Genomic DNA, 15,787 nt, shown 5'->3' on the forward strand with positions numbered 1-15,787 from the left:
GTCAGGGACTCTGCCCCACGCGGGTCCCTTCGCACCCGTGGGTTCTGCTTGCTCCGAGCCCGGCTAGAGCTTGTGCGGGGAGATGGGGTAGAGGGACGCCCCCCCCCACCCCACCCGAGGGGGGTGTTTCCCCCGTGGGCTGCCTCCTGCCCCTCTGTCCCTCTGCCACTGACCAGCCTCTGCTGTCCTTCCCCACAGCAAGGAGAGCTCAACTCCTTCCTCTGGACCATCCGCCGTGACCCCCCCGCCTATCTCTTCGGCACCATCCACGTGCCCTACACGCGGGTGTGGGACTTCATCCCTGACAACTCCAAGGCCGCTTTCCACGCCAGCTCCAGCGTCTACTTCGAGCTGGACCTCACCGACCCCTACACCATCTCCGGGCTGGCCAGCTGCCAGATGTTGCCCCACGGGGAGAACCTGCAGGACGTGCTGCCCCGGGAGCTGTACCGCCGCCTCAAGCGCCACCTGGACTACATCAAGCTGATGCTGCCCCACTGGATGACCCCGGACCAACGGGGCAAAGGGCTCTACGCCGACTACCTCTTCAACGCCATCGCCGGCAACTGGGAGCGCAAGAGGCCCGTCTGGGTGATGCTCATGGTGAACTCCTTGACGGAGACAGACATCCGCTCCAGAGGGGTGCCGGTGCTCGATCTCTACCTCGCCCAGGAGGCTGAGAGGATGAAGAAGACAACGGGCGCGGTGGAGAGGGTGGAGGAGCAGTGTCACCCGCTGAACGGGCTCAACTTCTCCCAGGTAAGGAGGCTCCTGGGCCTCGTGGCGTGTCCCAGGAGGTGGGGGCAGTTCTCCTGGCTTTCTGGTTGGTTTTTGGGGGCGAACCCCGAGCCCGTTGCAGCAAGGTGGGTCACTCGTGGGCTCCAGCAGCCTTTGCGTCGGGCTGCCCGTTCTCCATCACGCCGATCCTGCGAAAAAACCTGTGATGTGTGCTGTGAGTGCTGTGGGTTTATCATGTGTGTTATTCATTTGAGAGGCAAACGTCCAGGGTGTGAGCGTGTGCGTCCGATAGATAGCTTCCCACTTGTGAGGGAAACTTCCACGCCTCCTGTCCTGTTCTGGAGCTGGGAAAAAAGTCCTTGTTTTGTTTTGGTTTTTTGTTGTCGTTTGCTTGTTTTTCAAGTAAAGCAGCTCTGTGGTACTTGTCAGGAAGAGGATGAAACTTGAACAATGAAAAAAGAAACTTCAACGTGGTTCAAATAGATCTAAGTACGTGCAAACTGTCAGTCGTCTTTTTAATAGTCACTCCAGGTCAAAACAAACTGGCTCACGTTGCCCTCGCGTACTGGGGGAAGTTAAGTCTTCAATCTGTGTGGATTTTTTAAATTTTAGAACAGGTAAAGTTCAGCAAAAGGAAAAGGATGCAGATTAAGAAACAAAAGTTATTGGTGTAACTGGACTCCAGAATTCTTTCAGTGGATTTAGCTTTAAGCAACCAAGTACTAAGCCATGCAATCTATTTCATTTCAGTGGATTAATCAGGAACACAGTCACAGCTATTGACTTTGCTTTGTGAAACTGTTTATATGAAATCAGATTTACTAGAAATTCAGGAAATGAATGTGTGTGGAAGAAAACAAATAATCCAGGGGAAATTTAAGATGGTGTCAGTTACTGCTATGATATTTCGTTTTTAACCTGCTTTTCATCATTAGTTTTGGATCAGCCCATTTCCAGCTTTATCTCACTGTCCTAGTTTGAGGAAAAAATTCTTGGTGATGTGGGAATAAGGATTAAAGGACTGATCTTTGGTGTGATTAAAATGTCCTTAGAGTGCCTTCACCCCCTTCTTCCCTGAAGTCTAGTTTTAAGGGGAACTGTTTTAAGGGGAAAAAGTCTGGCTTTCACTAACATTTGGTTTATCCGATATTTCAACTAGAAGTCTAACTCTGCGTACAGCCTTCGGAGGAGAAGATTGTTTGCATATGCTGTTGGATGGATTTTCTTGTTTATCAACAAAAATAATTAAAAGAAAGCCCCTCAGGACCTTTGCATTAATTAACACACACGCAAAACAAGGAATTCGTTTTACCCTGTTCTGTTTGAAAGGTTTAAGTGCCTGTCCTCTCTGTTGAACCCCTTTTTTAAGGTGAGGTAAAAATAATTAACCATTCCAGACATCCAATAGTGTTTGGTTGTATTAGGTCAAAAATGGCAGTTAGAATCAAGCACATGAAAGCACTTGGTTAAAAATGTACCACTTGGAAGCCTTTTAAACGTGAATCATATTACATTTTTTTCTTTTTAGAGAGAGTGAGCGAGTGAACGTGACAGAGAAAGGAAAAGGGACAGGGTACAAAACTCACTGCTGCTCTTACCATAATTCTGGTTTTCTCTCATTCTCTACATTTTAAATGGAAACAAAAATTTTCCTTTTGTTTTGCTGTAATAATAATCTAAAAATAACAACAAAGGTATTACAGCTATTGGCAAGTAAAGGACAATCATTTATGCAAAAAGTTTGTGTTGATTAAAAAAATACATAATATTTTAATTATTGCAGAGAATTGACATTGCTGCTGAAGTAGATCGGTGCTCAGGAAGATTTTTCCTAGATCGCAGCTTTTTCTGGGAACAAGGCCACAAGAACAACATGAGACAAAGCTAAACAAAAGAAACCAGATATTTATTTTCTTGCTTCCTCTAGATTTCATGCATCCTGACACCTGGCTAGTTGTTTAACAATAGTAATTTGTAATGTTATCACACCGTCTGGCAGTCCTACTGCTTGGTGTATTACTGTGCTAATTTAGTGGAGTGGATTACTATTGCTAGGTTTCGCCTCCCAATTTCAGGTCTTGGAGCCTTCCTTAAGCAACACGTAATTAAAACACACTAAAATGGCAATCAGAAATTGAGCCGCTTTTGTCTTATAGCGTGTTTGCACAGTTTGATGAGAACATCTGTGATAAATTACAGTCCCAAATCTGCTAAGGGCTTCAGCAGTTTTTACCTGTTTTCAGCATTACCGTTACGGGAATAATGCACGTAATTTCTGCATTCAAAATTCAAGTTTTAAAACTGTGCCTTGCTGAATCATGTCAATGCTTTTGTTTCTCCCATCCCCAAAATCCAGTATTTTTGCCCTAAGCAAATTAAAAAAGAAAAAAAGCTTTTTTTTTTTTTTTTTTTTTTTTTTAAAAAAAAAAAAAAAAAAAAAAAAAAAAAAAAAAAAAAAAAAAAAAAAAGTTCTAGGAAAAATATTAAACCCACTTTGTTCTTTTTGTTTTTGCCCTAAGCAAATTAAAAAAAAAAAAAAGTTTTTTTTTTTTTTTTTTTTTTACTTCTTCCCCTCAAAGGCAGCTTTGTGCTACTGCAAATATTTAATCTGACTACATGCACCAAATCGGTTAATCTGATACTGCGAGGAGGAGGAAACCTAGGAGTGGTCCTGGTGTGGTACTTGGTTTTGATCTGCTCCGAAAGAAAGCGGATACACTTGCATTTTTGACCAGGAACGATCTTTGAAACGTTCAGTGCATCGCTTTGAAATGTTGATTGTCTTAGCCGGATGAAAAGATTAAGGTGGCTCATATAATTAGCTGCTTCCTGGAGAGCCAGCTCTTGCAGGTAGAGCACGGGCACATTGTTTTCTATTGTAAACCCAGAAACTTTGTAGTTTGATGCTCCGCTCCCCCTGAAATAGAATCATAGAGTGGTTTAGGAAATCTCTGCTCAGTGTTCAGTGGCGCTTTCCCAAACCAGGACCGCTGGGATCACCCTCCTTTCCTGATGACTGGCTGCTTTCCTGCAGGGATGGTGAGCATCCTCGCTCCCTCTGGGACTCCGGTCATGCAAAGTCTGAGACCTTGGTATTGTACAGCTGGTGGCAAGGTGCCTGAATAGCCTAAGAAGTCTGGTTTGGGAGCTTGGCAAGAGGGGAACTCAGATCAGGTTTGGGTCAGGTTGAAATTTCCCCGCTCCTTGGTGTATGAAGTTTCAGGGTTTTCACTGGAGGCAGGACAGAAGGAGTGGGGAGGCGCGCAAAGAAGGAGAGGCAGACAGCTTTCTTTTCTCTCTGACAGCAGAGATGTTTATTTACAGAGTGGCCAGAGAAGTGCAAAATCAGGTGGGACAGGACTGAGAAGAGCTCGTGAGGGACTGATGGTGTTCAGGGCCTTCTCTTGTTGGGGTCCTGGCAGAGGCACTGCAGCTGGCGCCATGACAAGCCAGGAGGACTTGTCCGTGCATCCTTCAAGAGCCAGCTTAGGAAAGGGTAAAGCTTCCCCTCCTCTTCGTGACCCTCGCACAAATCTGTGGTGAAAAGCTCTCCCCAGACTGACAGACATTGTTGTTGGAGCAAGGAGGATGGTGACAGTGACTCAGGTCCATCTGTGTCCACCCTGATCTCCCAGGGCTGTGGTGGGACCACTGCACAGCACCCTCGGGACGCATCACGTCCCCACCAGGAGCCTGTGTAGTCAACAAGGGGAAGGTCCTACTCCTCTACCCCAGCCGCTCCTCCCTGGGGAGACGGGTGGCAGCTCTTGCTCGTGTTTGGTCCTGCCTCTCAGCGGGATCCCCAGACTGAGAAAGTGTTGATATCCCTTCCTCCAAGTTAGAAATATAATCCCTCTCCCATCCCATCCCAACCTCTCTGTCTTCAGGGACAATCTGCATTCAGCCCGTGCCAGGTGCCCTGAATCCCAAGGTTCATGAGGGGAATTTTGTGTCGGGGACGGACTCCGTCCTGACCTGTCATCAGGGGAAGCTGTCAGGCTGGAGGGGAGCCGCCAGCACCCCCTTTTCTCTTCCTCCCCTGGTCCAGGCTTGTGGAGCCCTGACTCTGGTCTTCTCCGGCCTGTATCATTTCCAACTGCAGGGGGAGATGTTAAATATCAAACCGGTGTTGATTGGATCAGCGACGGCCTCAAAGAAAGAAACTTTAGACGGTGCCAGATTAAACTTCACACTTCACCATTCTTCCCCTTTCATTTCTTTGCCGCCTCATTCTCTGCACAAATAAACCTCGTCTCCCTGCTTCCTACCAATGAGACAGCATTCAAGGGGCAGGAATGACTTTGTTAACAAAATCAGTCTTCATTTCCCAGGTCCTGCTGTTCCATCAAACCCTGGGACATGGCAGCTTTGATTACTCTAGTGATAGGATTAGAAGGGGAACAAGTGCTGGTTAATAAAAGGCCGATGGGTGGTCCATCACGTTTGGTCACTGACAGATCTGCAGTCTTGGAGCTGGACCTTCAGTGGCAAAACAGCACGATGCAGTAATATACAGACAGGGCCACGGCCTCGACTTGCTAGTCCATCTCCTCTATCCACCTGAAAAATTAAACATTTCTGTGATCACAAAGCTGGGACTCTGGTTGCTGACAAGGACCGGTATAGCTGACTTCACGGGAAATTGACCTGTTTATACTAATGAAAGACTCAGGCTGAAAGTGTTCCGAACCGGATTAAAGGGCTTTGTTTCAGAGCTAGTTGACTTTTGACAGTCTGTGTAGTTTATTCGAGGCAGTATTACTGATTTTTTTTAATTATTTTATTTTTTTATAGGAAAAGCGGTTTTTGCCTAATAGGAATTGTGCCTTTTTGTTTTTAAAAAAATTCGGGCTTCATGAAAAGGCCACAAGTCATCAAAAACAGCTCAGTATCATCTGTTTTGATTGCTGAATATTGTTGTAATAAGTGTTAAAAGCTTTGATTATACATAGTTATACACTGTGCATATAGTTTCCAGCTTGCTGGCTTAAACTGTCACCTCCTTCACTCCCCAACCCACCACACACTGGGGAAAAAAACTCTCCCCAGTAAAATTAACCTTGGGGTAGAAATTCGTGTAGCAGAAACAGAAATCTTTCCATTTAACTCCCTTTGAATACTAGTGGAGCTACTTTACGTCTTTACCAGGGGAACTGTTGGAGGGTGAAACTATGCAGGTATTAAAGCTCCAGTAGTCACAGTAACACCTGAAAGGATCCGCAGCTGACGTTTTATTGCTGTAACTCACTGTACGTCTTGCTCTTTACAGCCAGTTACTGTCTGCTTCTTCACCACAGCCCCCTTGAAAGGCCCACCCTGGCATTTTTGATGCCTATTAAGAAAAAAGCCAGTGGGTTAACGATGGCTCGAGGGGCAGCTGGCAATTTATCTTTTGTATTTATTGTGTATAGAACTGCAAGAAGAGTTTTTAGAACAGGTTAGATATGAGCTCTTCCTTCCCCTCTGATCCTTCACACCTCCCTTGGTAAGATCCAAGCCGAAGACAGGCATACCTGCCACCCATGAGCAGGTCAGGAGAGGATTCTACCGGTCAATTTCTTTGCCAAACTATAGGTGCTGCTGGCGGTCAGTTTTAGGCAGGAATTGCATCTTTGTAAGGTGGGCTTTGAAAGGAATAAATCCCCAGAAAACAGTGGCGAACAAACCTGGCACCGAAGGGCGTCCCTACTGTATTTGTGGCAGCTGAAGGTTACCGAGGTATAGAAGTCAAATTGCAGAATTTGGCCATTTCTTTTTTCTGTGTGTGTGGTGAGAGGTGAGTCGAGGTCAGAGTGGGGTCTCTGGCTTCAGTGATGCCTGGTCCTGGCGGCCGGGAGCCCTGGTTCCCCTGCAGGGTGAGGGGCACGGGGAGCACCCAGGCACATGCCTCACCCCCCGGAGGAGATCGACTCCCCCAGCTCTGTTTTAGGAAAGGGGATCAGAAGAGGGACATTTGACCCAAATCCATCCCCGTACCGAGGCACTAATGCTGCTTTCAAATCCCTGTGGGATCTCCCCTGGAGCAGTTTGCCACCTCCAAGCTGCTCACCCAGTAAGTGCAAAGTACCCCCCTCTGTAGTAAATATTATTTCCACGGTTTGTAGTAAATATTATTTCTCTCTGTTTGTTGTCAGCTGTCAATTTCTGATGCTGTTGCAGCAGCAGTCAGGATCCTGCCCCGGGCCCAGAGTGCTTTGCTTATAAACAGAACGAACCATTGACCTTAAAAACCTCAACTTCAAGTATAGTGCAACCTACAGTCCTCAGAAAGTCTTTAACAGCCTCCCCTCAGCTCCCTAGTGAGTAGCAATCCACGTTATAAAGCCAGCCCACATAATTCAGGCTAGTCAGAGGTTCCTGTATTGAAAAGGCCAGAAATGATCTTAAGCAAGGGCACTCATTCCTCCTGCACTCCTGTGGAGATGGAGATCAGCAGCAGGGCTCCTGGCAAAGCATATTTGGGAACTTCAGAGGGACCTACTGTAAAATAACAGGTTTCCCCTGTGCTAGGCTTTACACTGCAAACACTTATTAATTTTTTAACTGTCATTAGGAGTTAATGAGACAGGTAAAAGGCAGAAGAAATCAGAGTTACTGCTTGAGCCACATGAAATTGGTGTGATTTCTTTCATCTTTTGGTCCTGTTAGAGGGGTTCCCTGCACGCTTGGATGAGGGACTGTAAAATGATTTACCCAGAACACAGTGTTTAGGATATCACAAAACCGGAGACTTTCAGCAACAACCACTGGTTTTGAAACTTCATATTTTTTTTTTTTTTAACTTTTAAGAGTTTGGGTTTGGACTAGACGATCTCCAGAGGTCCCTTCCAACCCCATATGAAGAGTCAGCATTAGAAGAGCCCTGCTTTCCAGAGAAACGTATCTGCCTTGTGTCCACATACTTGGCCAAAAACTTCTTCCGCGACAACAAGCAATTCAGACTAGATGCTACCAGACTTAAAATCCATGGAAAGCACTGCGGGTTGATCACGAAATTTCAGCATTTTTCTGAACCTCAAATTATTTATAGGGTGCAGTCACTAAGACATTTTTCTGAATGCTGCAACAATTTGTGAACCTAATATTCTTTCTATAACCCATAAAGCATTATGGTTTCCAGCTTGCTTGAGACACCAAAAATTAAACTGGTGCCTGCAGAGCTGAAAACTGCTGGTATCATTGTTTGAACTTAGTAGCTCAGTTCTTGGATGGGAATTGGAACAAAGCTATACTCTCTGCAGAGCAGGAACAGACATGCAACTAAAATGCATGACTAGTTGCATCCGTCACAACAGCTAGTAGTTATGGCATCTCATTCATCTCTGTGGATTTGCTTTTTGTGGTGCTCAAGAGAACATTATAGCTGCCTTGTGTCATTGTTATTGTTTATTGGATCTAGCTGTCATTTAAATGCACGGAGAATTAGAAGTGACACGGTTAATACCTGTGTCAGAAGCTCAAGCAGGAATTAGCACAGATGACTGCTACTTTTATTGCTAATTATTCCAACAGCAGTCCTTACCATTTGGGTTTCCAATTTTTAGAGCTTCTGCTGCAAGTCATTTCAGGACTTCTAGCACAATATAAATGAAAGTTGCTAAAAACTGTAAATTAAAACCATGTGTTCAGCATTTTGGGATGGATGTTGTATGACTTGAGGAGGCTCATTAGCAAAAGTATTTTTAGTTTGAATGAGATCAAAGACCTTAGATTTTCCACTCTGAGGGTCATTTAACATAGGCCTAGACACCCCATTTCTCATCGTACGTAGACTCCCATAGGCCAGTTATGCCTGAAGAAATCATCATCTCTGAAATATTATAATTAGATTTATAATCAGCGGACCACTACTGATCACCTCTGTCCAGGCACTGCAACGACACTGAGGCCTGAAGAGTCTTGCAGATGTCAAAAGGGAGTTTTATTACTGACTTCTTCAAAATCAGGAGGATTGCAGTGCCAGTGGGTAGCGGTGTTAGATGTCAAAGACCATTGGTATGAATCACATCCTATAGGTTGTACTCATTCCAGAGTATCCCTTGAAGCCAGGGATAACACTGAACTGTTCCCAGAAACTCCTATTGGCAAATAGAGAAAGAGTTGTAAAGAAAGAAAAAAGAAAGTGTTCTGATTTCTTTTTTTCCTGGGCTCAGTTAACGTGGAAGTTATGAAACCTTTCAAATAAATTCCAATCCAGAAGTTCTTCCTCCTTGGGTATCCCTGCAAAATCACAGAGGCCACTGAAATGGACATAGAGAAAAGCTAGGAATTTGGTCATAGCCAATGTGGTAGCTGTAACCACACAAGGGAATAATACTAAATGCTTTACGTTTTCCCCAGATTTCATCAGACTTGCTTCTTCTACCTGAACCCTTGTATTTGGGCACTCATCAGGAGATAAAGATATCCCCAATACATAAAAAAGAGAAGCTGCCTTCATAGAGCAAAGCGATATTCCTCAGGCTCCCTTTGTGAGCCAAGGAATGAGAAAAAGGAAGCAAATCTTCAAGTTACTTTCAGACCTCTTTCCATTTTAATAAAAGTCAACTTACGAGGAACACAGGGAAAATATTTCTTTAAAGTAGGAGATTCTATGTCTTGAAAGTATCCCCTTAATATTTTAGACACTGTATTAAATCCAAGGTCTCCATTAGGCTCTCTCGCTTTTGTTAACAATCACAATGAAGACTGATTATTCTCTGTACACTTTCTGCCACCGCACAAATTTTGCTTTCCTTTGATTTCTTGCAGGCTTTTCCTATTACAGGTGACAGCATAATAGTGATGGGGAATATTTATTTAAATGTGAGACAAAATGCTGATGGTATAGGAGTTTACAGAGTCGACAGAGGGGGAGAGGGCAAAAGGGTGATTTGAGAAACATGCCCAACTTTTTGAAATGTCTTTGTATTTCTGGCATGTGATTGATTTATGATTTTAGAAATCATCAAGATGAATGTTATTCCAGCAGTGAAGTGTGATGGGACTCGTCCCAGTGTGTCCCATTGGTTCTAAAGCACTGGTAAAATCATCATGGAACTATTAACTGGAAAAGAGCTAAGCCTTACACCATGTGAAGAGTGGGTTCTGACATACTTGGAGCCAACTGGGATGCTAACTTGTAACTTGCTTTCAAGTTCAGATAATTCTTTTTTGGGGGGATATTGCAAGAGCAAGAGAGGCTCAAGTATGTCGAAGGGACTCAAAATTATTTTTTTTTTAATAAGAGTTAACTATACAGAAAGTCCTTCTTTTTCATAATGACTTTCTTTCCTGATTAATAGAGGAAAGATCTAGAAAGAACATTCTCAAAAAAGCTCATTAGTTGCTTGCTGAAGGAAGTAACTCACTAAGATGAAGAATCAAACACAAGTTTCTAGTACCAAGTTGTGGCCAAAACAATTCCAATATGGCTGGGCCTTCAAACAACTGGGATGTTTTCTGGGTAGAGAGCTGCAAGAAAACTGGAGTTGAGTTATTTCAGTGTTTCTATTTGCAGAACACCAGGGAGGTCTTTTCTTTGCTGAAGGGTGTGAGCATCAAGCCATGAGACCAGGTTTTATACCATCCTGAAATAATCCAGGTCTTTTGGTGGCAGGATGAAGTTCAGAGGGTCAAGGCAGCAGGCACTTGTAGGCATGAAACACTGTTCAGCTTCATGGGTTGGCTTTGTTGCTGTATGCAGGCTTGTGCTGACTGGCTTTTTACCCAGGCTAATTGTGTGAGGCCAGGGAGGATTTTCTTTATTAACTCAAGTGGCTTGGCTGTGAAATGAGACATACTGTACAGTATATAATTCAAGCTCACTTTCAAAGGCATTTTTGTTGAAGCTGGGTATCCAGAGAGACCCGAGCCTTTAACATGTATACATCTGAAACACGCTCTAGAAACTTCATAATTTAAAGTCAGCATTTACACTTGTTCATGTTCCAGTAATGGAATAGTGCTTGCTTTAAAAAAATACTCTATTTATATCTTAATGTATAAAGGTGTGTTTTTTCTGGGAAGGAAACTGACTGCTTTGAGCACTTGCTGTGTGTTAACTATGACTGGATAAGCTTCTAAGGGATGTGCCATGTAGGGACTTCAGCAAATTAGGGCTCTGAAGTTGAAAGAAAGCAGAGTTGGGTGCGCTTTGTGTACATTCTCAAACCTGAGAGTATTAGTTGTTGAGAATCACTTGTAGTAGTACCCTTTTGTGTCTTGGGAAGTACAAAGAGCTGTAATCTCCCAAAAGGTGTCATATTTTGGCATATTTTGGATGGATTTTGTCATTACTGACAAAGAGATCCCAGTGGAAGATATCCCTAGGAACGCAAAACACAATCACCAAAACCCACACAAGTTCCCTTATCACGCTCTCTCTAAAGCTGTTGCAGATTCATTTGAATTACACTGGAAAGATTTATCTCTTATTAATAGAGCACTCTTCATTTTTTAAAATTGAGTTGTTGTGCAACACATCAAGTAACAATGTCATAACACATCGTAAATCAGTTTGTTCACTGAAGGTTTCTAGATGAGTTAATCTAACATCCTGGACACAGTTCATGAGCAGTTAATTTTAGCAGTTCTCTTTGATATATATCAGTTAAGGCAAAGCAACTCCAGCCATTATGGAGAAGAGTCAAAACTGGTTAACGGCAAAGCAAGTACAGACAAAGATTGTTCAGAGATAAAGCCTTTGGCAGATCGTTCAAGGGATCTTTGCTTTATATAGAACAATTGTAGCTCTAATACCAACAGTGCAGATGCTCTGGGACAAAGAGAAAACACACACACACACCAAACCACAGAAGAAAACCACACACACCACTTGGTACTTGCATCTAACAAGAAAGTCAAACTAAAGTTCACCAACCCTGACGTAGTTACCAAAGAACCCCATAGCAGGCAACGAGATGGGAAGAAATACCCCGAAAAAGGCATCCAGGAATTATTCCCATTGTTACTGGGGGAAACTGAGAACGTTTGATTTGAAACACAAAGTCATCCGGCAGCCTGCCAAATGCCATTTATCTCAAGGTCATGCAACATAAATAACCCCAAGGGTTAGCTCTAAAGCAGAGGAGCGGGAGGTAGCTAAAATAAATAGGTGGAGGGATTGCTCTTTCTTCCCTGTGGATGTTCGGCATGCTACTGACAAGGATTCAAAGCCTGGCACTTCTAACGAGCCTGGTATATTAAGGGTAGTAAAACACACCAAGAGCAGGGAGTACAGCTGAATGTAGCATCATGGAAGGGACCATGGTTTGAAAGCAAGCCACTAAGCTGTCATGCATTTTCTGCAAGAATTAGTCAGGGAGACTAATTAAAAAGGAAAAGTCAGCCAGAAAAAAATTTCCTCTTGGAAGTTTAGGTCTGAAAAGATCGAACCCTTTTATACAGTAGGGAAAGTCAACTTTTATTTACTCTTCAACTGGGTGGTCACATACATTTTCCCATTTTTCCAACACACCAAAGTATCAGAGCCTTCTTACTTTTTTTAAAGAGAAAAACAAGCTTAGCAACTGTCACATCTAGTAATGCATCATCCCTATCGGTCAGGGAAGGAAGGGGTGTGTTTTGCTGAGATCATTTAGGCCTTGGAGTATAGCTTTGAAGATACCAGTGGGAGAATCCCCAAAAGACTCGGCACCCATTCTTTGTTCTCTGAAATGAAGCTCACTGTGATTCCTGTTAAAACAAATTAAACAAATATGCAGTCCTTGAACCTGGAACCCAAACTTGTATTCCTGTGGTTGCTGGTTTACGTAGAAAGGAGTTTTGTGTAGCCAAACAATTCATTAAAAGAATTAGGAAGAAAAAAAGTTGGTCAATACTCTTCTAATTTAATTGTGATTTAGATAGGATTAAAAAGCAGACTGAGTGGAGTTACTTGTGGTTTCATGTTGAATTCTTGATGCCATGTAAAAAGTGAAGTAAACTCACTCAGTCAGAAGGAGTGTTTCAAACTGAAAGTGTTTTGATGTAGCTTACCCTTTCCTGGTTTGGCCAGCACTGCGTAGAGATCACTATTCAGAGTCCTGTACCTCCGTATGGTCCAAGCATCTGTTATTTCAAACAGAAAAGAAGCAAGTTGGGCATCTGGATAAGAAGCCCTGATGGTTAATCTATACATATAGGACAATTTTATGTCTGTAGGCCTTACATAATGTGTTGGACTGAGGCATGACTTCAGAAGCTGAAATATCCCAAATATGTTATTATATCTGGGGCTAAGACTGATTTATCCATCTATAAGTTTCTCTTATCCCTTTCAATTCAATTTAATACTTTTAGAAAAAGAAATACATGTATGTGGAGGGATGAGAGTCAATGAGATGGTGATGTGAAGGAAACATCTACAGAAGTCCAGGCTTACTGCAAACTCCATAACCTACAGTTCTTCAAGCGAGGGAGTATGGGACACATCTCCATCCCTCGGTGAACAGAGCAGCTCCGCCCGACTTTGCACCCTATTTTAATCTGCAATGAAACTGATTTTCTCAAACCCAAATGATCTTTAAAAATGGCAGAGAGCTCAGAATTGCATCATTAGCAATGAACCAAAGGCTTTTGTGTCGCAACAGCTTTTGTTGAGGGATTGATTATTGTGTTGAAAATCCACTGGTCTTGGCACTGGCTGGAGAACTCAGCAGTTCCACTTTGCATGTCCTGCCATCATTCAACGAGCAGACCCGGTTGCTCGACATCGCAGTAGGGCAGCCAGTTGGCTTCTCCCAACCTCCTTAGGTTTCCAGATGTCATAACAAAATGAGAGAGAGAGACTTAGCCATCTCCCATGTGTTTACGCTGGAGCTGCTAGGCAGAGACCAAGCCACAACACTGCACAGCTTTTCAAAAAGGACTTAATAGGCCTCTCTGTAAACAGATCTAAATATTTGCTCCAGTGACATTTATCGCATCACACGTCTGGCGCGAGTGTTTCGTCCTTGTTTTGCTTGCGTGTTTGGATTCTCTTATAAACATTAATGAAGTGCTTGAATACAAATGAATAATCCTCCCCCCTTCTTCCCACCCTGGAGGGGAGGGGAATGGGAGGGCATGAAGTAATAATAGTTCAACCTTCAACCCATAATTGCTCAGTACATTTTGATGACAGCTTTCATTCTCACATGCTTTAAAAGACTTTATTCGGCGTGTACATCCATGCAGAAGGCATTGCACCTTTCTTCAAAGGCGGCTGCAGCTGGAGTTGGGGCAGGAGGCAGTTAGCACGCAGCAGTGTGTCATTTGATGTTTGATTAGTCGTAGCGCGTTGACCTTCTGCTGGGTTCCCAACAGCATGGAAGAATTGTGCCCCATCTACAGGGCTTTTAACAGTGAATATACTTAATATATTCTTCCCTAGGAATCTGCTCTTAGCTATTGGCTGGACAGAATAGTGGCCCTGAAACACCATATGGCTGTTCAACCACCTCTTGCTGGAGAACTGAGGTCATTGAATAGGTATTTTGTAATTACCTAGAGCTTGAGTATGATTGGAGACAATATGCTTCCATATAGCCCCTTCTGTTCTCTCAATGCCTTTATGGAGGACATAGGCCTTAAAAAGTGGGCAGCTTGGTTTGGCTGTTTATTTCCTCATTAAAGGAGTGGACATGTTTAAGGAAAGACTGACCAAGTCTTACTTCCATAGGTGGTTATTGTGGGGGCAACCTTTAGAATATTTTTATATTGTCTAGGGTATGAGGCCATAAAACAAATGTGTTAAATGCCTGTTTCCTGATTGTAAAAAGGGAAAAGTTGTGAAGCATCAAGGCTTCATCTCTCAACCTGCTCCAGACTGAGAAAACACTGAGTAGCTCCTTTCTGTGTGGGAGCAGTTGCAGTACTACTCCTTTCTCCCCATGCAGTTCAAAATGTCACAGTATCTTCCACGCACAATGAATTCTCATGATCTCCTGCCAGGTCTGATAGTGCTTTGCTCAAGACGTCTTTAGTTTCTCCAGCTGGGCTTGTAGGAGCAGTGGTTTGGCTCATTTGGAAGCCAATAATAGAAGAAACTCCGTAGTAGATGGGGTTTCTTCAGAAATTCCCCAAACTCATGCAACTCAGCTCTCAGTTCTTTGTTAAGAGCAAAACTGCTGCATTTAAGCTGTGGAACATAAAAGAAATAATCAATGCCTATAAAGTAATCAAAAGTTCCTTCTTCAGACAATCTTTAAGAAAAAAGTCATCCTGTGCAAGACATCTGTGGGTTTGTTGTCTGCAATAGTACAAAGTGCAAAGGATTTATTTCCCAATAATCAGGCTTTGGGAGGTCAGGATTAATACCCGAGAGGAAAAAAAAATGCATGTGTTTCCTTCATCTGAGTGATTAGGTATAAAATGGGTTAAAAATTAATACTGTCTTTGGATGTGCATGTATATGAAACCATTCAGGCTGCACATACTTGTGTACTGTTAGAAAGTGCCTGTCAACTCCATTAATTATCAAATTGCTTATTCAGTCTATACATTCCTTGCATAAATCCGTATCAACTCTGCCTCTTGTAACAGTATTTGTTTATATTGAACCGGAACTCTCTATCCTGAGCAGTCTGAAACGCCTCTCGAAAGAATTTCTTCGTCTGTGCCTACAGAGACCCAGACTAATTGCTATTGAGAGGGTGCTCTGTGGGGTGCTTTTTTGGTGGGGAGTTGGGGGTAACAAAATTGTCTAGAAAGGTGCTCCCTTGTCACCTCTGTCATTGTTGATACTTAAAATAGAGGAGACTAAAGTTGTCACAGTTCTCAGCAGCTGTGAAGTGCACGCTGGAAAAAGAAAAAGCTGGGAGAAAAGGACACAAAAAAGAATTTACTGATATTTTTGTCATCCTCTGCCTGATGTGCCAACACTAATGGAAGCTTTTTTTTTGGCTAATTTATAGTCCAGTGCATTCCAGGGTCCCCGTCGCTCAAGCATTCTGCCTTTCGCTCATTTGCTGGAATACAAACATGGAAGTGTATTTGGAACTCGCTGGAGCCTTAAAAAAACAAAATTAAGGCAAGCTGCCAGATCAGAATCTAATACACAACATATGTTTACAGGGTTATAGTTCTC

The 15,787-nt window shown here is 43.2% G+C and overlaps 1 protein-coding gene across 1 annotated transcript in view; it reads left to right on the plus strand.

Moving 5' to 3' along the window:
• The first annotated feature begins 82 nt into the window (after nt 1-82).
• TRABD2B (TraB domain containing 2B) overlaps nt 83-15,787 on the plus strand; it is a 300,643-nt gene continuing 284,938 nt past the window's right edge. The window contains exons 1-2 of the mRNA XM_014938939.1: nt 83-87; nt 177-759. Of these exons, the coding sequence (XP_014794425.1) occupies nt 83-87; nt 177-759 (588 nt within the window). The remainder of the gene's footprint in view (nt 88-176; nt 760-15,787) is intronic.

Source organism: Calidris pugnax, unplaced genomic scaffold, assembly GCF_001431845.1.
Source record: "Calidris pugnax isolate Ruff unplaced genomic scaffold, ASM143184v1 scaffold18, whole genome shotgun sequence".
Taxonomy (NCBI): domain Eukaryota; kingdom Metazoa; phylum Chordata; class Aves; order Charadriiformes; family Scolopacidae; genus Calidris; species Calidris pugnax.